We start from the raw sequence: 22,194 nt of genomic DNA, 5'->3' as shown, positions 1-22,194 counted from the left end.
AATTGATTTTTAAACATAACCAGTATTAAAATTGATTATGAAAAATAATTATTCAGTGATTGAAAACATGCACAATCTATATTTGAATTATGTTGAATGTGTGTGACCTAATAAATTCCACGAAAATGCATGGACAGCTCCAAAACATATAAACAAATTTTTTACAACAAACGTACAATGTGCTTCTAAAGCTATATTTACTGTTAATTCACTCAGTTGGAAGTTGGTGCATGTAAACGTCACTCCATGGAAAACGAACTTCATTATAAATTGTCGACGTATAATGGCTGTCTTTACATTCCACATTCTTACTGATCGTATGGTTTTCTTATACTATTATAATTGTTAAAATTAAGTTTTTAAACAATGTCAAGTGCTAAACACAATGTACTGAGTTATACTTTTATAGCAGAATTAAATTACGGCATTTTTCAATAGAGAAAATTCGGACGACACATACCATTTCCGTATAAAATCGCTTCGTATGGTCATTAGAACAGTAAGATATTTAAACTAAGACCAATTCTGACTAATTCTTTATTTCCTGTGTATTAATTTGCCTCCTGTGTATAGCGATTAGCAGCGTTCACGACCACAGGTAGACTGCAAGCCCCGGAGGTTTTCACACCTCTAATAATTAAGCCCCGCCCTCACCTGAGATTTACCACCCGGTAAAAATGTTCGGCCTTTAAGAAAGGTATAGAAATGTTAAATAATTCTAGTATGATTATATACTCGAAATTTCATGATTCTATTATCTTAAACCTTCAAAAGACTATTTAACCCAAATTTATATAAATTTATCAAAATTAGTGAACGAAGTTAATTTGTGGATGAGAGGTACCCACAAATTCCAGGAAAATTGAGCCACCACGAAATCTAACGAGTCCACAGTATTTGATTAAATGATTAACTCTAGTGAAGCCTAAATCTGATGGAATCCTCTGAAGATTACATTATGTTGTATCAGAAGTTGTCCAAGAGAACATTTTAAAAATATGATTTATTTTAATATTTAGGTTCAAGAAATAGAGATTACTATACTTAGTACTCCAAAACATGAACTCAAATATTGTTTACAACATATGAATGAAGAAAATCTTGATATTAATAAAATTTATTCTGATTTACTATATTAAAGGTGAATTTCAAAGGGTTTACTTGATTTTCAAAGGGAATAAGTCTAGAGTAAATGCCTCAATAATTTCTGAACAGTCCTCCATTTATGCAGTTATATACCCCATAAAACAAGTTGCAAGGGATATAGAGTTCTGGACACGTCCATCAATCAGTCCATTCTTTGCTGCATGGAAGTTTGTTTTACTTTGTAGGTACATGTACATGTATATAGGACACAATGAGTAGATGTCCATATTTCTACATAATATGAATCTATGCAGTGAAATCAGAAAAGTACAAGTGATGGGTTTTATAACATTTATTACTGCATTCTAAATCAGGCTTAATGTTCTTTTAAAATTAAGCAAAAACTTTGTTTTCCTTTCACCCATGGATTATTTACTGAACAATGTAGAAAGTGTATTTTTATACAGTCAGGAATTTTTTTTTTCACAAAACAAAAAAAACTGTTTTCCTTCTCTGGTAGAAATAATTGCTGGAGCGTAGTAGATTAAGCCTGGGAGGTCCACAGGGGGTCTGAGTTTAACAATCACTGGAGCGTGGCAGACTTGGACTTGGAAGTCCACAGCGGGGTGGCCATTTTGCGTGGGACCCTCTCCACTGTGATGTGCTCCTCGGGGTTATCTCCCCCTTTGTAGTGGCGTAACAACTCCTGCATGGCCAGCTCCTCTATCTAAACTCAATCAGAAACAGAAATTGATTTTTAGAAATGAAAATCAGTTTTAAAAGGTACCGGTACATATTTGTGTATCATTATTTTTTTAAATCAAAAATTAACATGATAGTTTATCTTTTGTATCTCTGATACAATATCGTTCCATACAGAGTTCTTTTCCCTGATAATGACACCAGAACCTTCGTTCCTTTATTACATCAGTTACCTGTATGAGGGCCAGCGGTTTACTGGTGACCTTAGTAGTTACCTGTATGAAGGCCAGCGGTTTACTGGTGACCTTAGTAGTTACCTGTATGAGGGCCAGCGGTTTACTGGTGACCTTAGTAGTTACCTGTATGAGGGCCAGCGGTTTACTGGTGACCTTAGTAGTTACCTGTATGAGGGCCAGCGGTTTACTGGTGACCTGGGCCAGACTCTCGTGTTTCTGTATCTCGTCCTGTACGATGTCTGAGAAGCTGACGGTGGCGGGGGTGGGGGACTGGACACTGGGGGCCCTACTCCAGGGGTTGTCCACAGTCTGGGGGCTGGTCACAGGGGAATCCTCCATTGACCGCTGTCTGGTGACCTTCTGGGAGCCAGACGTCTGACGTAGACCCCAACTTGAAGGTTATAAAGCAAGATGTGTCAACAGGCAAAGTCACATTATGTAAGCTTCTTAATGATCACTAATATCATGTGTTTTTAAAACACATCCTTGAACAAGAATGAAATTAATATGATTTTATATTTCTATGCATTCAGACAATGACAAATCTCAACTTCATCATCTAAGCAAGACTAAGTACAATACCTGAACAGGTGCTTGCTTGGTTTCTGGGGCGTTGTCAGGGTGGGTTGGGCCTTTGCTCCGGGGTGAGAGCTCTGATTGCGGTCCTCTGTTATAAGGTCTCTGAAGGAGGTCACCGACTGATTGATCCCACCCCTACAACAGATTCAGACAACTAAAGTACTATGAATCTATCAATATTTGTTGAATACTAATTTGATGGATTGTGTTGAGTTATGGAACTCTTTTGCAATAGAGCTGCTGTATAACAATTCCAACAATTTGTTAAATGAAGCTTAGACGAGAAATGTTTTATTCCTCAGTTGAAGGTGGAACCAAACAATCCTTGTAGATGAAATAAATGAAATCTTGCCTACCATGCAGGTTTCGTCGGAGCGGTTATGTGTTGATAACGTTAAAAAATTTACAAGGTATTCCCCGAGTAGGTCAGAAAGGGGAAAAGAAGTGAACATTCCCCATTATAAATCTCAGTTTGACATACATCATGACAATGTTTTTTTCCTCAGTTGAAGATAGAAACGAACAATCCTTATAGATGAAATAAATGAAATATTGCCTACCATGCAGGTTTCGTCGGAGCGGACAGTGACACAGGCTGCGAGGGATTCCCCGAGGGGTCAGTCCCAGTGTCAAGGCCCCCCTCTCTGATCTTACTCTGCGACTTTTTCTCCTGATTTTGCTGCCGTTTAGCATCCTTCCATGAAAACTTTTTGTTTCTTAACTGCACTCTGAACAAGAAAACGCCATTGTTAGGCAACAGATTACTTATAAGGCAAATAATTTTACAAAATACGATGTCACTTTTTCATGTATATACAATTGTTTCAAATGAAATAAAAAAGTAATTTGCACACAGTTTCGGAACAAATTATAATCTCCTGTGGTTTACATTTTATTTATGGGAATTTTCTCATTTATCTCACCATTTCTTTTTTTCTCAGTCAAAAAGTGTCTCTAAATAGATTTTTAAAAATCAAAATTCAATGGAATGGATAGTTTGCAAAGATATGTAAAACATAATACAAAATGATAAAGACAGTCAACTATTCTATAAAAAGAATCCGACAGATTTGATGAACAATATACACATTGACTGACCGGGGTTGTTGACTAGACTTTTCTTCCTCCATAATTTCCCGAAGACTCAATCCAGGGGGCGAGGAAGCAAATTGATTTCCTAGAAAACTTCCAGGTGAGACAACTGGACTTTTTGGTGCCGCTGTCCAGGATCCTTGGGAGAAATCTGCTGCATGGCTCTCTTTGGATGAAGGAATAGACACTGGGACAGTTATTTGTAATTTCTGGAAAAACAGATTAAGTTATTTTTATTATTAATATCATTATATTGTAAAAAATATTTGATAAAGTAACAAAAAACTATTTAAGTAACAAGATATATGTGAGATGCCCATGTGATGTGAATATACAAAATAAGCAAAGAGGAAATTTAACAGAAAGTTGACATCAAATTTGTAAAAAAAATTAATCTAACCGAATGGCACACCTAAGCAAAGAGTGTGTTAAAATTTCAACCATCTGCATTTAATACATGAATATGCTGAGAAATCTTTGTTTCAAACCTTAAGCTAGAAATAAACAATTGAAAGTAATCATTTAAAAGGAAGTTGACGTCTGATTGGTACAAAAATGAATTCCACCATATGGCATGCCTAAACATAGAATGTGTTAAAATTTCAAGCACCTGTGATGAACAGTTGATGAGAAAATTGTGACAAAAATTTGTTACGGACAGACAAACACACAGACAAGGGTGAAACATCACACCCCCTTTTTTTCAAAGCAGGGGTAAAATAACAATGATTTGTTGGAAAACTAGTGTAGCAGTTATTACAATCATAAACTTTATTTTCCATTGGTCAGTACAAGAGAGTTTTATCATATTCTACAACATTACCAAATAAGTACAGTAAAACAAGTTTACTTAATAATGAAGTGCCAGGGGCGGCAATTTTCCTTCCTTATAAATGTTAATAGTTTTATCTGTAAAGTTCAAAATTTGTTTAAAACCTTCAGGGATTGAAAATCACATCACTAGAAGCATGGTTTACTGTATTAACTTTACTGTAAACTGGTACTGACTGAAGCCTGTTTTACTGTATTAACTTTACTGTAAACTGGTACTGACTGAAGCCTGTTTTACTGTATTAACTTTACTGTAAACTGGTACTGACTGAAGCCTGTTTTACTGTATTAACTTTACTGTAAACTGGTACTGACTTTTGTATGTAGAGCACCATCTGCCAAGGAATTCTCTTCTTCCTCATCAGACAGCAGACTTTTTTCGGAGCTGATGGAGATTTGCCTGTCCGTCTTTCTCTCTCTCCTTCCATCATCTTCCGACACACTCTTCCGGCTGCGACGACGTCTGGTTTTGGACTTTCGCGTCGCAGATTCTCCAGTCAGACTGTCATTTATCTGTGATATGTCCTCTGTCAGTTCCTCTAAGAAAGACTTTGAGGGACCATCTGAAAATGGGGTAATGACTCGTCGACTCATACAGGGAACCTGTCAAAATACAAAAACTTGGAATAAAGTTATTTCGTTGTTAAAGTTAAAAATTTTGCACAAAAATTTGTCAAACTAAGTTTGTCTCTAAGTTATTGTATTACATTTGGCTTAGTATTGTTTTAACAATTTGGGGGGAATGCAGCTTCTACTTAATTAGGTACATCGCTGAATGTCACACACGTACAGTACAAATTGTTTATAAAAAAATAAGAACTTTCTGAAATGAGCTAATTTAAATCTATGCTATTAAACCTGTTGCAAAATCTGCCAAATATCGAAAACGCTAAATATGATACATTTACAGTATTTCAAGCTTTCAAATTCGCAGACTGAACTGTTGACTGTACATGCATTTAAAGCTTTGGCAGACTGAGCCGTTGACTGTGTTACATACCTTCCTGTGGTAATATCGAGTCAGATCTTCCATCACATCCTCGCTCACCATGTCCAAATACCTAAAATACAATGTAACCATGGGAACTACGAATAAAGTTTCTACACAAAACATCATCTGTCAAAAATGTTTGTAATTACTAGTGCACAGAATAAGCAGGCCTTCATTATATTTGGCAGCCTTAGCTATAAATATCACTAAGGTTATAACTTGGAATACAATTGATAATATCTGTGAGCGTTAACTGAGCTCATCTAAGATATAGGAGCAGAAAGATCCATAAAAACGACAGTAAGGGTACTGGTTTTACATGTCAATGTACATACGAAAGATTGTCAGCTCACATGGAATGATTCTATGATGTCTTTTTAACAGCAATTTTGAAAAATTTATCCATATGCATGTAACATTTTTAGTTAGAAAACTTTTATTGATTGATTGATTTGTTGAGTTTTTCTCTGAATGTAAATTAATTTTCTAAACATTTTCTGCCCTCATACACAGAAGGCAATTCCCTTCCCTCCAGGATGGCATGTACTGTTTGGTTGTAGTGGTTTGATGGCAAACTAAATTATTTTCAAATAAGCTTGTAAGCCGCCTACCTTCCCTCTGTAATGATGGGGAAGTTTATCAGCACGTACTGCTGACAGAGCGCCTGTAGCTGCTGGGCGTTGTACAGATTGGTTAACTATAACACATACATACCTTCCCTCTGTGATGGCGGGGAGGTTGATCAGCACGTACTGCTGACAGAGCGCTTGTAGCTGCTGGGCGTTGTACAGAGTGGTTAACTATAACACATACATACCTTCCCTCTGTGATGGCGGGGAGGTTGATCAGCACGTACTGCTGACAGAGAGCCTGTAGCTGCTGGGCGTTGTACAGAGTGGTTAACTATAACACATACATACCTTCCCTCTGTGATGGCGGGGAGGTTTATCAGCACGTACTGCTGACAGAGAGCCTGTAACTGCTGGGCGTTGTACAGAGTGGTTAACTATAACACATACATACCTTCCCTCTGTGATGGCGGGGAGGTTTATCAGCACGTACTGCTGACAGAGAGCCTGTAACTGCTGGGCGTTGTACAGAGTGGTTAACTATAACACATACATACCTTCCCTCTGTAATGGCGGGGAGGTTGATCAGCACGTATTGCTGACAGAGCGCCTGTAACTGCTGGGCGTTGTACAGAGTGGACAGTTCCAACAGCTCTCCGACGTTCTTCATTGTTACTGAAATCAAACACAATCTGGATATCCATTTTTTTTCGCAGTGACACAAAATTTGCGAAAATGGGGAAATTGTGTAGCATTTTTAATTTGCGCCAGTCATTTTTTGCGATTTAAAATGTTTATTATAGAAAATACCAAATATAATTTCTGCATATTCAATAATCTGCAATTTAAAAGAGATCACGAAAAAAGCGAAAATTAGATCATTGCAAGAATACCGGATATACGGTAAAACATCATCTTCACATGAGAAAAACCAAGCGAAGCATCCTCTCGAGGCAGGAAATGCTTTCTGTTATGTTTCTTTAATTTACCTGTATTCACTGTTCACAGATTTCCTGTTTGAACTTGAGCATAGAATTTAGTTTTAATGAAGAATTGTTATATTGGTACATATATATCTAAATAAAAATTATCAATAACTATGGAAAAAGATAGCGTTTGAATTTATCAAATGCTGAAGAAATATGCAAAGTTTGCAGATAATAAGAGTTTTGTGTCAATCGTGCATGCTCAAAAGCTTTTGCACACTAACAAACAAACACTGTTAGTTTTGCATTATCCCCTCCACAAAAAGTTGCAAGACGGGATAAAAACAAATCAATATAAATAACACCAAATTCATTTAAGGTGACTTTACCTAGTACAAGTCTAACTTTGAGTCAGCTACTCACCGAGTTGACTCAGGGTGACCTCACAGATCTCGACGAGTCTAGACACCAAGAGTTGGTCAGCCATTACCAACACATTACAGATGAGCTCTATATTCCTGCTCCCTACAAACAAGACAGACACACTGTCAAAATGACTCATTCACAATCCTGGAGAATCAAGGCCAAAAGGTTTTAGTCCTATTGCATTACATGGCAAAGTGAATACCAGTACAGTAAAACATGGTTATAGCCAACACGCCTATAATGAATTGACGCTCACCGCGAAGTGAATTTCATACCCCAATTCTCTATTTTATGTTGTAAACTTGACAGATATTAGGAATTAAGCTTATAACGAAGTTAGATTGCCTGTCCCTGGGACTTCGTTATAAGCGTGTTTTACTGTAGATTCTTCTAAATGAGACCAAATTCATTTTGATAAAATCAATTATAGTGAAATAGTGTTCCATGCCTTTATGTATTGTTTACCTGTGACCCCTGGGGCTTCATCAGAGTACAGGAAGTCAACGAGGATCTGGAGACAGTCCCCCGGTACAGGCAGAGTCAGGGCTTGGTTGGAACTCGTCTGTAGATACATATGTAGTTCATCAGTTAAATACAGCATGATGGAAAAACACTATTACTTATTAGGTTAGTTACTGACTCACTACGGAAATATATTGGGTTGATCAATCTCATAGATGGCGAGGCGAAGCCAAGCCGTCTATGAGATTGATCAACCCAATATATTTCCGTAGTGAGTCAGTAACTAACCTAATAAGTGTTTTGTTTTCTCGAGGACTATCAAGCGACATATTTATTCACAAATAGCGATGTTCTACGCAAAGCCATGTACAAGATGCCTTACATCTCGTCCAATTTAACTCAATTAAACTCTTTAAAATTTTCAATCTCATCTTTCAAATACTCTTTCAAAATCTTTGCTTCACCCATGTTTACTTACAATATTTTGTTGCTATTCAATTTTAAATGTTTTCTCCCTTTCCTCTGCAGAGATTTGAGCAAATTTCGACGCTGCCATTTTGTTCTGCTCCAGACAAAACAATGTGACGTCAATATTCTAAGGGCAACTACTCTAATGTTAAAGAATTTCAAAGGGCAACAACTCCAAATACTTTAATAACTTACGGCATGCAGTTTATGTATAAAATACTATGAAATGTCGAAATGAGTAAGCGAAGCGTCGACCAATGACGGCCATATTGCCTAATATTATTTCTCACAGAACAAATATAGAGATATATGAGGCAATCACGTGCTATGTTTAAACCAATGAAAATGTGACATTTCAGTCCAGTCCAAGGGAAAACAAATAGAGATATTTCCTAAATCAAAATACTCTGGATGTGTGTTTGCTTCCTACTAAAACAGCAAGGAATACATACATGTAACTGAAAGTTTATAAAATTAAACCCTATTAAAGGCCAAATCAATAAAATTAATGTATTGTTTCTGAGACACAACAGCATTAGATCAAATGCAGCTACATTAATTAATGTTATTGTCATATTCAAATAAGGAAAAAATAGAGTAATATTTTTCTTTGTAAATCTTGCAATAAAGATAAACCACTTGACTGTGTTTGTCTGAATATATTTTGACCTTTTTATACATTAAATTGTCTGATTATATTTTGACCTTCTTTATACATAAAATTGTCTGATTATATCTTGACCTTTTTTGATACATTTAATTGTCTAATTATATCTTGACCTTCTTTATACATAAAATTGTCTGATTATATTTTGACCTTTTTAGATACATTAAATTGGCTAATTATATTTTGACCGTTTTTATACATTTAATTGTCTGATTATATTTTAACCTTTTTGATACATTTAATTGTCTGATTATATTTTGACCTTTTTATAGATTAAATTGTCTGATTATATTTTTACCTTTTTTATACATTAAATTGTCTGATTATATTTTGACCTTTTTATAGATTAAATTGTCTGATTATATTTTTACCTTTTTTATACATTAAATTGTCTGATTATATTTTTACCTTTTTTATAGATTAAATTGTCTGATTATATTTTGACCTTTTTCATAAATTAATTTGTCTCATTATATTTTGACCTTTTTTGTATATCAAACTAATTTTTGTTGGCCATACCTCTACCCAACCTGAGCTGAGCATGCTGTGGAAGTACTCGAGTCGGGCCACCAGCACACACTTATGGCAGCACACCTCCATCCCGTCCTCAGCTTGAATCGTGATGTCATACAGGTCCGATCTGTCATGGAAAAAATTTTCTAACATCTTCATTTTCCTTGAAAAATTGAAAGTTAACGCAATAAATGTTCTATCTTTTTGTCAGTAGATCTATATTTAATCTTTGACCTTAAATAACTTATACGTCTATACTTATTTCTACATCAACTTAAAGTACAGTGAGTACATGTGCTCTACAATCAAATGCTTTAAAATAATTCAACCAATAATTACTAACACATACAAAAAGTATACCTAAATCATAATTAATATTGCATTATTATGTACAGTGTATTTTGCAATATTTTCATTTAGCAAATATATGATTACTCCAAATCCGACTCACAACTTGGATCTGTCAAACCGTAGAGGGGGGCGCGTCTGTTGTTTGGATTTTCCCTCGATTCGACCGTTCACAAACTGTATACCATCCAACCTGAAACAGAGGAGAACAGGAATCTGTTACCCTTAACACAGACTGGCCTATGAATTTCTTTTCAATTATTTATGTCAAACACTTTATCATTACTTTGAATCCATGCAAGTATCCACATGGGTTAAAATTTATACATCCTTTTTTTTTGCCATTCATGTGGAGGACGTTAGTCATTTTAAGACTTTTCATTAGAGAAATAAATAACCTTTTAGCCAAGCCTTTTACTCCAAACTTCTTTCCCATATCCTGAAGTAACCTGATCGGATCTCTCTCGCTGGCAGTTTTCGCATTTTTCTTCTCCTTTCCTTTCTTTTTCTGGGTCACTTCATATGCTGACTTCCCTCTAAAAGAACCTTTAAAATCGCCATCAAAGTCATTTTCATTACAGTCCTTCTCTGTTAAAACTGACTTGAAGTCAAACGCAGAGCCGACTTGGAGCAGGTCACATGAGTCAGTGTAAATGTAGGTCAACATCTGATGGAAAATTTCGGGGTTCACGTCTGGGATTTCAAGGGTTGTCTTGTCATCTGATGATTTCCTCTTAACATCAGCTATGAGCTTGTAGAAAAGGTCGCTACGACTCAGCAGAATAAATTTGTGGGCTGCCCAGCTGCGATTTTTTACCTTTAAATTAAAAAATAAAAACAATCTGATAATTTTATAAATATTGTGAATGTCCATGGTTTCAGTAAATTTGGAAATACTCTTACAGTGAGAATTTCAACTGTGAATGAAAATGAGGGAAAATTATTCAGTTTTGATTTTAGGTTTTTGCAAATAACCTAACATTAAAAGCACTACGGAAAAAATTGAAAAATATTTCCCCCTGAATATATATTTTATACCTTTATGCTGCTTGATATATATACAGACATAAATTTAGTTTATCTTGCTAGCTCCACCGTATTTGATACTAATATAAATAAAGTGAGTCTGGCAGTGTGCCATTATAAGATTATGAATTCTTACTTTCAGAATAACATCGTGAATCATGTCATACTCATCCGCCTCTTCTTGGAGCTGCTGGAAATGTGATGCTATTTCTGATTGGCTTACGCTTGGCACATCAGTTAAACTGTAAATAAAGTGTGTCAATAGTTTTAAAAAAAGAAAAAAAAAATTTATGTCAATGAAAATCAACAGACAATACCATGATCTTATATAAGCTCTCTTAAAAAATCCTTGGATTCTATTTATCATGAAAAAGAAAATCATAAGATATTGCTAAGCATTTTGTTGATTACTTTACTATTTACAATGATTTTAACAATCACGTACCAAGAATTAGGAAGTGACTGAAGAGCACAAAAGTTGTGTCCCTTGGGATCCATGAAAATCCTCGTCCCTCGATGGATCTCGGGAAGTCGCCGGAGCATGACATCATCAGCTTCGTCCTTCAGCAGGAGATCAATTAACCGTAACTCAAAATCATCCGACTCTTGCTCTGTATAATGCAACAGCATGAAGACATATAACATGCTGCAAGTAAGTATAGCAATTGAAGTATTTCCCCTGAATTCCCATAGAAAATTTGGTACATTGTAATTTTTCTACTTAAAGAGGTTCTGATTACTTACCCTAATTTGCTGAATATAATACACACTTTTTTTCTAGAAAAATTTTTTTGTTAGAAAAGGGTGCATATAATACAGCCCTTTAGAACTTTGACACTTATTAATAAGTAAAACATTGGACTTGGTTATCGTTATCATAACCTTTATACGGAATCCCTATTTCTGTTTGCTTACCACATTTTTTGTACAATTGAAAATTATTGAAATTTCAAGCCTAAAGTCGGGTTTGCATATCATACATAACTGCATATTATAATAGGCAAATTATGGTACATTATTTACTCTTACCAGCCCATAATGTTTTGTGTATATAACTATGATAAGACATATTTTTCTTTGTAAGATGTGTTTTATACATTAAATAATAGACAATCACTTATTTAGATTCAAGACTAGCATTGTTGCCATGAAGATAATACTTTTATTTACATAGATACATTGTATTAATGAAAACACAAAATAGTCATTTGATTAGATGCAAGATTCCTATTAAAGCCATTCAGATTATACCTTTCGATGTCTGCGTACTCTCTTTGCGTGATTTCTTCGCTACAAAGTTCCCCACAAAGGCCTCTCCACTGTCTGTTACTATGGCAACATTGTGTGTACTGAGGGCGACATGTGTCACTGTTAACTGTCGCCGGATCACCCACCGACACCGCTTCAGACTGGGACTTGCGGCATGCCAGACAAAAACCTACAAGGATACAATTCAATATTAAACGCCAGACAAAAACCTACGTGAGAACAGTTTAATATCAAATGCAAGACAAAAACAGGGATACAAATCAATATTAAACAAAGCAGCCAGAGACATTAAGTTTGATAACTCAGGATATTCTTACAATGATCTTACTTCTAATCTATGATTGTTCAGGGTATTCTTAATCATTTCATTCAGATGATCGGAAAATTGCAAGATGTAATCATTAATTATTTAATATAATATTACAAGAAATGCATTTCTTTCATGATCACGGGTAAGAGATTGGTTTGTCTAGTGTGAGACAGCAGTACAAGATGTATTACTACATCGCTGTAAAATGTAAACAAGCATCATATGCTGTACAGAAATCATAAATGATGGAATAAACTATCTTTTTTGGGGGGGGGGGGGGGGGGGCTTAGTTGACTACAATTTATGATAAAACCATTGAAAATCTGTGTTATACCGGTATTATCAAATTGCGAGAATATGAATTTTCGAACGCCAAATTTTTGTCATATTTAGAATTCATTTTTTTTTTTATCTGTCTGAAAAATAAAACCAAGATTTTAAAAATCAACGAGACTTCCTTCTCGAGATTTTAAAGGGATATTAAAAATTCCTTGCGTTTAATTAAGAATCTACTGTATACATTTTTTATTGTAGACACAGTAACAGTACATGTGTATACAAGTCAGGATTGACCCCTCACCTTTCCAGTTGAGTTGAGAAGCACGATGCGTAGTTCCTCCCCTCCTTTCTCTCGTAGAACCTCGAGATCTGACATGTGATCCAAGTTTCCTCCCGAGACGTAGATTTCTTGAATATCCTGCCACCTTTAACACACAGAGCAAGGATATTTGGCGGGAAATCTTTCATGCTCATGCATTCTTGAGAAATACTCAAAACTTTACAGGTGTCTTTTCATTAAATTCATACTTATTATAACAAGCATTCTGAGAGTATTGCATAAGCAATACACTTCCCCTACCGGTTTGTAGAAATTTGTGAAAACAATGCACTGTTATGCAGAATATCATTTCTTACCGTCTCAACAGACCAACCCGATAACGAACCCGATTGTAATAATACAAAAAAAACCTGTCGATTAAATTTACAACACAATGCTTGATACTATTTTACAGAACTTATTTTTTTGTTAGAAACAATAAAAGGAATGGTCCAAGTAATGCATGATATTATTACTGACAACACACTTTCCTCGTTTATTTGATACACATCGAGCCCGATAACGAACCCGAACATTAAAAAAAAATTGGAATATAAAAAATTAATTTTCTTGAAAATATGTCAACCAGACGCTACAAAAGTGTAAACTTGATCTGTAGTTTGATATTTTGAAGCTGCTCAGCAAGTTTCATATCATTCGTCCAACGCATAAAGAAAAAAACAGTGGAAAACTGAAGTGGGACAGACGGACGGAAGGACGGACGGACAGACGGACAGACAGACGGACGGACGGACAGACGGACTGACGGATGCAGAGGAAAGCTATAGTCTCCTCCGGTGAAACCGGTAGGGGACTAATAATAACTTTTTCCTTTAGTTACAATTGTGTTTGCATTGATTGTACCGGTATTAATGTATGTTGTAAGTTGTTTGAAAAATACAATCATTGACAAATAGATTGGATTGGGCAATCAGTTTTCAGTTAACACAAATAAATAAGAAGTTTCTCTTTTTACATGCACCTCCTACAGTCAGTTCAGAAACTACACAAATTGTATATCAATTTTTGTTACACTCTGTTATTGGGTCCCCAGGGCCTGTACTTACTTGGAGGCGATTTTCCTGCACTGGTACTCGTGCAGGACATAGATATCGCCGCGCGTCGTCAGACACACGGTGGCTGCGTCGGAGCATGACACGATGACGATATTGATCTCTGGGTGGTTCAGGTTAGACACCTGTCTCAGCTGTGTCTGCTTCTCTGCTCCTTTAGGATGACCTATAAATAGTAACATAAAACTATAAATAGTAACATAAACTATAAATAGTAATATAAAATGTAAAGGGTGTCCTATAAATAGCAATAACGTGTTATGATGTTAAGTGTTCTAACACTACCTAGGTATGTGTGCATGCTATCTAGACATGTGTACTCGTTACCTAGCTATGTGTACATGTAACTTAACTGTGAACATGTTATCTGCTGAGTGTGGATGTACACATTACCTAGCTGTTGTTGTTCATGTTGTGTGTAAACTTTACCTAATTGTCCTGCATTGAGGCCACATGTGTACACTGCATCACTTGTGTACAGCACTGTGTGAAATCTTCCCACACATACACCTTTAATGAGCTTTCCCTTTAAATTTTTACTGGTCACCTAGGACACAAAAATCAACACTATGTAACATATGAAGAGCTGTTTGCTTTTACATTTCTTTCTGAAACATGGTAATTGTATTTAGTCTTGTCTTCTGTTAAGAATTTTAAGATAGAAACTTAATAATTGTTTATGTATTTGTCTTGTGAATATTGTACAAAACAATGCCATTAATTTTAAAATATATAAAAAAAGAAATTAAATTGTTCAGAGTTATTACTGTAATAAGCACAGACTGAACATCATCAAACAACAGATCTATCTGTGCACCTCTCTAATCAGTTCATTTTTCAGCATCTCTCTTTTTAGATGTCGGTCTCTTTGTCTGTCTGTTTGTATTACTGTTTGTCTCCCCATTTGTCTATCTGGTGACTACATTACCTGTCTGGGGGTGAGGGATTTGGGGGACTACATTACCTGTCTGGGGCTGAGGGATTTGGGTGACTACATTACCTGTCTGGGGGTGAGGGATTTGGGGGAGGTGCCGCCCTGTCCCAGCTGATGGCTGTCATTGAGTCCGCACGAGAACACCAATCCACTGAGAAAGGAAACACATAAAATAAAATACTTCATTCATCATGAAGAAGGAAAAGATAATTTCTAATATTAATTTGCAATAATGTTAACAAGATTTTTTTTTTGTTTTTACTATAACCAAACTTCAGGTCTTGGACAAAAAAAACTGACAACAATATTGATAAAAATCAAACTTCTTTACAAATCCTGGGGAATATTACATATGAGATAATTATGTGTTTTAGGTGCATTGACAGCTACATGTAAAATTAAGCTTTTTTTTTTTTTAAATCCCAAGCAGAGAGCAAAAGAAAGCTGACAGTATGGATCTTGTCCCCCTCTCAGGCTTACTCCTTCATGAGAAACACAGTGTGGTCCCTTGAGGCCACCACCTGTACACAGACTTGGTCTCTCAGGGTCTCCACCAACTTGGGCACCTACACACAGACAAAATTGAAAGAAAAAATAATAAGGGATGTAAAACAGATCTTTTAATTTGTTATGGACAATCTATAAGGCTGGCATGAAAATTATTTCCCTTTATGACAAATCAAGTGATTATGCAAACAATTGTCCCAATTCCCTAAACAATGTCTTTATTTTAAATTATTATTTTAAGAAGATGGTTTCTACAACACTTGTATGTAATCAAACCTTCTAATTGAAGAAAACTCTTTGACGTTGGTCAATTTTAGCCATTTCTATGACCCATTATTATAACAAAGAGTTACACCAGTCTCCATGACAACTGTGGAGTTAGCGATCCCTCACCGTGTAGGTCTGTTCGTCCCCGTGCCCCAGTCTTCCTCCCTGACCGTGTCCACACGTGTACACCTGTCCGTCCACCGTCAGGAACACGGAGTGATACTTACAGAGCACCACCTGTGTCAGGTAAAATCATATGTACAGGTACATTATCTTAACAAATATCAAAATGGTCAAAACAGTCTTATTTAGTACTACAAGTACATAATTATGGATTGATTCTTACACAGAACCACCTGTATCAAGGAAAACCAGATGTACATTATCTTCATGAATATCAACATGGCCAAAACAGTCTTATGTAGTACTACATATTTATTGCACTGATTATTCACCAATAAGTATTTGTACATCATACATAACAGCTATGTTCTTGTACATTGCAACTGATTTGTAATTTCAAAGTACTGTCATGATTATCCTGGTATTACTGATTTATCTCATACATGTGGTGTACATTACCCGTGTGATAAACCTTTGCTATATCACACGGGTGATGCTATATCAAATACTTCCAGTCGGAACTACTTTTGACACAGCCCCTCGCTTCAACGCTTCAGTGACCTACTTTCGAAGATTTGCTAGTACTTTCAACATAACTATATCTACTACAAAAATTAATATAAAATTCATTTTGTCAAAGATTTAAATTACAAATATGAAGGAAAACTGCGTAGCAAAGGCGTCGGAACCGGGGGGCTATTGTGGGGGGGGGGTTAGCCCCCCCCCCCCCCCCACACCTTTTTTGCAAAGTTATTCATAACCGTAACCACAAGACCCTTTTTTCTTGTTTGCTTTGTAAAGTTTATAAAACTGCAAATTACGTTAACTATCAAGGAGTTCATCCTGACGATGCGACGCGATGAAAACAGAGCGTTCTGGCTGTGTTTATATACAAGAACTTACCGATATAGTGTTTCATAAGACTTTTATTCCACCACCAGTAAGCATCCTTATTCACTATTTTCAATTTCGAATCATAAGGCTAGACTAGTGTTTGTTTTATTAAACATCAACAACTGTTCCTCGTTCGAGTCAATTCAAACTAACGAGCATTCGCAACTTTGTGTATGTCAACAAACTTGATTATTCAAGTCTTCTAATCGGAATTTCCATTTAATCAAATGAATAAGCTCTAAGAAAAATCATTTAGAGCTTAAAAAATTATTTTCAGGTTTATTTCAGTGAAACTTTATATTAAAACAGTTAGATTTATCTCAGGAATGACGTACTAAATTGTATTGCGCAAAGTCACAATAGCCGCATAACAAAACGTTGCATCATCGTTTTTAATCTTTGAAAAAAAAAAAACAGGTCACATAAGGGACTGTCTCAAAAGCTTCATAATATAAATCAAATTGTATGAGATAAATAGAACATCTATAATTGTGTGATTTTATATTTGCTTTATCCAACGAGTTGAAATGGTTATATTCGCTCGGCAAGCCTCGCGAATATATACACCATTTCAACTCGTTGGATAAAGCAAATATAAAATCACACAATATAGATATCCTCTATATATTCAATGCTAAATCTTTTTATTCAAGTCATGTATATATCATATGCTCCGTGAGCTTCTTACCTCTTTCACCTGGATTGCCTTCTTCCTGAACTCGTCAATGACCTCGGGATGACCCCGCCTCTGTTCCTTGCCGTGACCCAGGGTCAGGTTAATATTGTCTCCCCAGGTATAAACATCGCAGAGGTCTGTGGGTAAATAAAAATAAATTGTCATGAGATTTTTGTAACCATCTCAGGTCTACATGTTCAAATAAAACAGCAACTTCAGCACCATGTAAACATGTTCCATTCAACTTTATCTTGGGCTACATGTATTAACTAAAGCTTCTTACTCTCAAATTAAATGGTAAACTATATAGGTATATATTTAGAAGTATTTGATCTTGACAATAAATCAACACACAATGTAATCACAATATGTACCATTCAACACTGTATGTTAAGCGACTAGGCTTAATAATGTACACTAAGCACTATAATACAGATCAAGATCTTAGGGCCTATCTATAGGCTTTTTGAGGACAGACACTTTCAAAGTGTGACTTTATAACTTTCATTTGAACTAATATCACAGATTTTGTTAATCCTGCAACAAATGTAAGTAACACGACAAACTTATCATTTTTGATAACTTGGATACATTTCTGTAGTTGGAATCTTGGAGCCTAGCATAAATAATGGAATATAGATAAATGCCCGGTGCATTAATTACCTTTTGTCAGTCGATGCAAGGGTAGTTGTGGATAAATTTTGAATAAGATGTCCACATTGTTATCTTAAAGTGTCCCATACCACCTTGATAGTGTACACTACCCTAGTAGTAACTTTGAAATATAAGTTAGGAAAATAAAATCACCTGCTTTGTCGTAGGAGACGTACGGGGGTCGGTCCTTCATGGCCAGGTCCAGCGGACTCAGTCCAAGGTGATCTCGCGTATACAGGTCACTGTTGTACTAAAAATAGATTCAAGGTCAAAGGTCAAGGTCAATCAGATCCAGAGATAATTCTGATCAAATCAAAAGGGCTTCAGTTTAGATCTAAAATCAGTTTTCTTAATGTTTCAGACTCTGTGTACAATTTGAGTCATAGAGAGAGTAAAGCTTCGGAATCATGTTTTATTATTAAAAGAGAAAATGTTACTGCACGTATCAAGGAGGTAAGAGTTTCGATTTATATCAAATCAAATTTTAATATCCAGCTTTTAAACAACCAGTACTTCTTAGGAGAAAGTGTGAAGTTCTAATCAATTAAAGATGAGTTACTTTTCATTTAATGAAAATAAGACAACAGATCTGTATAGATTTGCATACATTGTGTCAGATTAAGATTACTTTATACAAGATATTTTCACCACATGGTGACTGCTCTATATTTTGACTGGTTTTAAATACACCTTTACCAGTTTTAACAAAAGTACCGTGCACATTTTAATTATACCCCATTTCTAAGTTGGCCATTGTAAAAAGAGGGACAGATGGGGGTGCAATTTCCCAGCACAAACTAAATGAAATAGAATGGGATGATGTTTCTATAGATACATTAAATCATAAAAGAAATTGAGATTATGATTGACTTTTTTACTGTTTACCTGAACAAGAAGTCGGACTGTGGCCAGCTGTCCGTAAAACATGGCCCTGTGTAGGGCCGTCCACCCTGACTCTGCGTCCTTCAAGGTCAAATCTCCACCCTTCTCCTCGATCAGCCATTCTACTATCTCCACTTTTCCGCATGAAGCCGCCATGTGGAGGGAGGATCTTCCAAACATGTCATTGTGGTGTCCAGCCGCGTGACACAATTTAGCAAAAGCTTGGACCTCTGCCAAGTTTCCCTTTGTAATGGCGGACACCAGTTCATAGGCATGGTTCTTAGAACGGCACTTTGGGCCACACTCAGGGTCAAAGGTTACTGGCATTGTTTTCTCAGTTTGTGAGTTAAACACTTATACACATGAGCAATCAGTTTCAAAGTCAGAAATAAATAATCTTAAAATCAACAACAAGAATATAATGTAAATAGCACTTAACACAAAGCACAGAAGGACAGAAGAAATAAAAAGAAGAAAAATGGTAAAATAAATGAAGCACTTTTACATAGAACTTGAGTCCGTGCGTCAGAATTTCTTCATCAAAATGCTGCACAGTTATCAAGGTGATGCTGGATGCCAGCTACACAAGCCTGAGATGATGGATGCCCATGTCGGGCAGCCATTTCTGTTCTAGTCCTCAGAAAGCCATATTGAGATGGAAAAAGCCTACAATTGCAAAAAAAAATATTTAAAATTTCATGCAAAAAATCACAAATTCACTAACTAGTGTAAAAAATATTATAATCTGAGAAGCCAAGGCTCGGGGATAGAAAACACACAACAAGTTGGATAAAAATTATATTCCATTGCAAATCATGAGAGATCCTATATTGCTCGGATTATATTTATTTTGATGCTTTTTTATCACATTTTCCATGTATTTTGTTAAACCTTAATCTTTTCTGTAAACATTATAATTGTGAGCCGCACAACACATTTACTACAACACGTCAACACGAGAAAATGTTCCTTGAAGTTTAACAAACAAACAATTAATTTTCTAACACATTTTTATCAATTTAAAAAAAAAAGTGAATGCTTTTCAACTGAAATATTTTGTTACTTTTTCATTCTATGTCAATCATCTCCTTAACCTATGTAATGTTTAATTACGACGTCACGTGGCGTAAGAACACACTATTAGTTACATGGTTTGTAGTTGACCTAATATGGTCTATTAGGCTCGTGCCCACATATGGAATTTACTGACCACGTATAAACCATATTAGGTCAACTACAAACCATGTAACGCTTATAATTACTGACTGCCTTTGTTTTAATGATAAAAGGTTTATAAAATGATGAAAATCAAGCTTTTAAATCAATATTTCAACTTTTAATTTGAATACGAAACCTGACGTCATAATACTCTTTGGAATGATGTCATAATGCTCAAGGGGAGATATTCTTTGTACCGACTGTGTATGAGAAATACATGGTCTCCATGTGACTGATGTTAACCAATGATTTCAATATACTGAGATAAATATGAGATAAAACACAATATATTGGTGCAGCATTGTTATTCGGCTGTAACTGGTAGATGTACAAGTCTCGATTGACTGTTACTTAGTTGAAAACTACAAGTCTACAACACTACTTTAATGAGGTAGATTGATAGTTTTGTGAAATGTGTCATGACAGCACTGATATTATAAACCAGACTAACCTTCCTGAAACAATACTGATTTGCCCTGTACAAAACAGCTGTACATTGGTCGTCATTAGAGGGCTACATTTGTAACAATTAAGGTGTGAGATATACACTTAGGTGCCAAAAGTATGTCAATTTTTTTCTTTTCACTATATATTTCATTGAAAACCAACTTTTTTCAAAGACTCATTTAAAAATAACTCCTTGACCGATTTTAAAAAGACTTGGATTGATAAATTTAAATCTTCTTTGACTTTTTGGCATCATATTTAATTATTTTTCCCACCTTCAGTTCTTGAGATTTGATGTTTACAATCCAAAGTAAGATTTTACGGCTCTAATATTGCAAAGGATATATTATAGAGCACTTGAAAAATATCTTCGTGTTGTGTTTCATTTTATGTCAAAAAAGTGCAAATTGAATCTACTTTAATCAATAAAAATTTCATCAAAATTTGATTAAAATTAATATAAAAAACCTTTTAAACATAAGCCTTGTTTTCGAATGAAATATATAGGGAAAAAAGAAAAGTTGACATACTTTTGGCACGTGAGTGTAACAACGGACCAGATCTTGCTTAGCCATGAATCTCTAGGCAAGACTTAATGTAAAATTTGCGACTAAAGCTGCTAAATGAGGGAGCATTTCAATTACAGGCCATTTGCTGAAACAAATCTGTTATCTGTACTGCAGTAGACAAATAAATGTTATATAAATATTGTCGCTTGTATATAGTCCTAATCAGCAAGTTGGCAAAGCTAAGGTAGTACTTATTCAATGACAAATTATATTTGTTGCCATTCCTTCCTTTAAAATACGTTTACAACCATATTTTGTGCATCATAGTACAAATAACTAATGGGTTGTTTAATCGTCTGCACAAAATATAAATTGGGAACTTGGTAGTGTAGCGGTTCAATTAACTTTGGACATTTTGACTCAATTAACCACTGTTCAATTAACTCACCAAGTTATCTGAAAGAATTTTTACAGTAGAGAAATGTCATGGAGCGCGATATCTTTGAAACAGGCATTATGAGACTGATATCGACATTTAGATACGTGTTCTCAGATCAGATCACAGATGATCATGGACGATAAGCCAATTTCTATTGCAGCAAGTCGTTTTATTTTTATCGACTATATTAAACGCATATTGAACCCGATCAAATTAAATAGATCGTTTACGCCGCTCTCAATTTTACACTGTATATTCTGTATTAGCTGGACATGTATACTAGTATAACCTGTCTCAATATATTTATGCGGCACATCTGAACCCCCCCCCCCCAAAAAAAAAAATCAAATTTCTCAATTTTACCTTGTAAAATTACCGTATGCTTCAAAACTCCGGCCATCTCAAAACGATTTTTAATAAAAAAAATACACGTACCCGTGAAAGAAGTGCATGCAATTGAAATTCTTTCTGA

At 35.4% G+C, this 22,194-nt stretch overlaps 1 protein-coding gene across 1 annotated transcript; it reads right to left on the bottom strand.

Annotated features, from left to right (window-relative positions):
• Positions 1–1,612: 1,612 nt before the first annotated feature.
• On the bottom strand, positions 1,613–21,881 carry LOC105335324 (inhibitor of Bruton tyrosine kinase). The gene is made up of 26 exons (XM_066070533.1): positions 21,732–21,881; positions 19,113–19,775; positions 18,381–18,477; positions 17,586–17,710; positions 16,007–16,117; positions 15,587–15,672; positions 15,173–15,257; positions 14,602–14,719; positions 14,167–14,338; positions 13,082–13,205; positions 12,174–12,360; positions 11,368–11,533; positions 11,059–11,164; positions 10,295–10,713; positions 10,000–10,089; positions 9,555–9,675; positions 7,904–8,000; positions 7,436–7,537; positions 6,644–6,761; positions 5,527–5,587; positions 4,842–5,129; positions 3,702–3,904; positions 3,164–3,331; positions 2,607–2,738; positions 2,190–2,415; positions 1,613–1,813 (listed from the first exon to the last, which is right to left on the bottom strand). Exons 2-26 carry the CDS (start codon positions 19,434–19,436, stop codon positions 1,670–1,672), a joined length of 3,870 nt encoding a protein of 1,289 aa, XP_065926605.1. The 5' UTR covers positions 19,437–19,775; positions 21,732–21,881; the 3' UTR covers positions 1,613–1,669.
• Between the last annotated feature and the right edge of the window lie 313 nt (positions 21,882–22,194).

This window comes from Magallana gigas, chromosome 9, assembly GCF_963853765.1.
Source record: "Magallana gigas chromosome 9, xbMagGiga1.1, whole genome shotgun sequence".
Lineage (NCBI taxonomy): Eukaryota > Metazoa > Mollusca > Bivalvia > Ostreida > Ostreidae > Magallana > Magallana gigas.
The sequence above is the reverse complement of the archived record's forward strand: the minus strand, read 5'-3'. Positions and strand labels throughout refer to the sequence as shown.

Excerpts from the sequence above, each read along its gene's own strand:
- LOC105335324 (XM_066070533.1), bottom strand. The coding sequence starts at position 19,436 with ATGCCAGTAACCTTTGACCCTGAGTGTGGCCCAAAGTGCCGTTCTAAG. Across the intron at positions 15,258-15,586 it reads ACTGTGTTTCTCATGAAGGA|TGGATTGGTGTTCTCGTGCG; the intron begins GTAAGCCTGAGA and ends TTCCTTTCTCAG. Across the intron at positions 10,090-10,294 it reads GTAAAAGGCTTGGCTAAAAG|GTTGGATGGTATACAGTTTG; the intron begins GTTATTTATTTC and ends CCTCTGTTTCAG.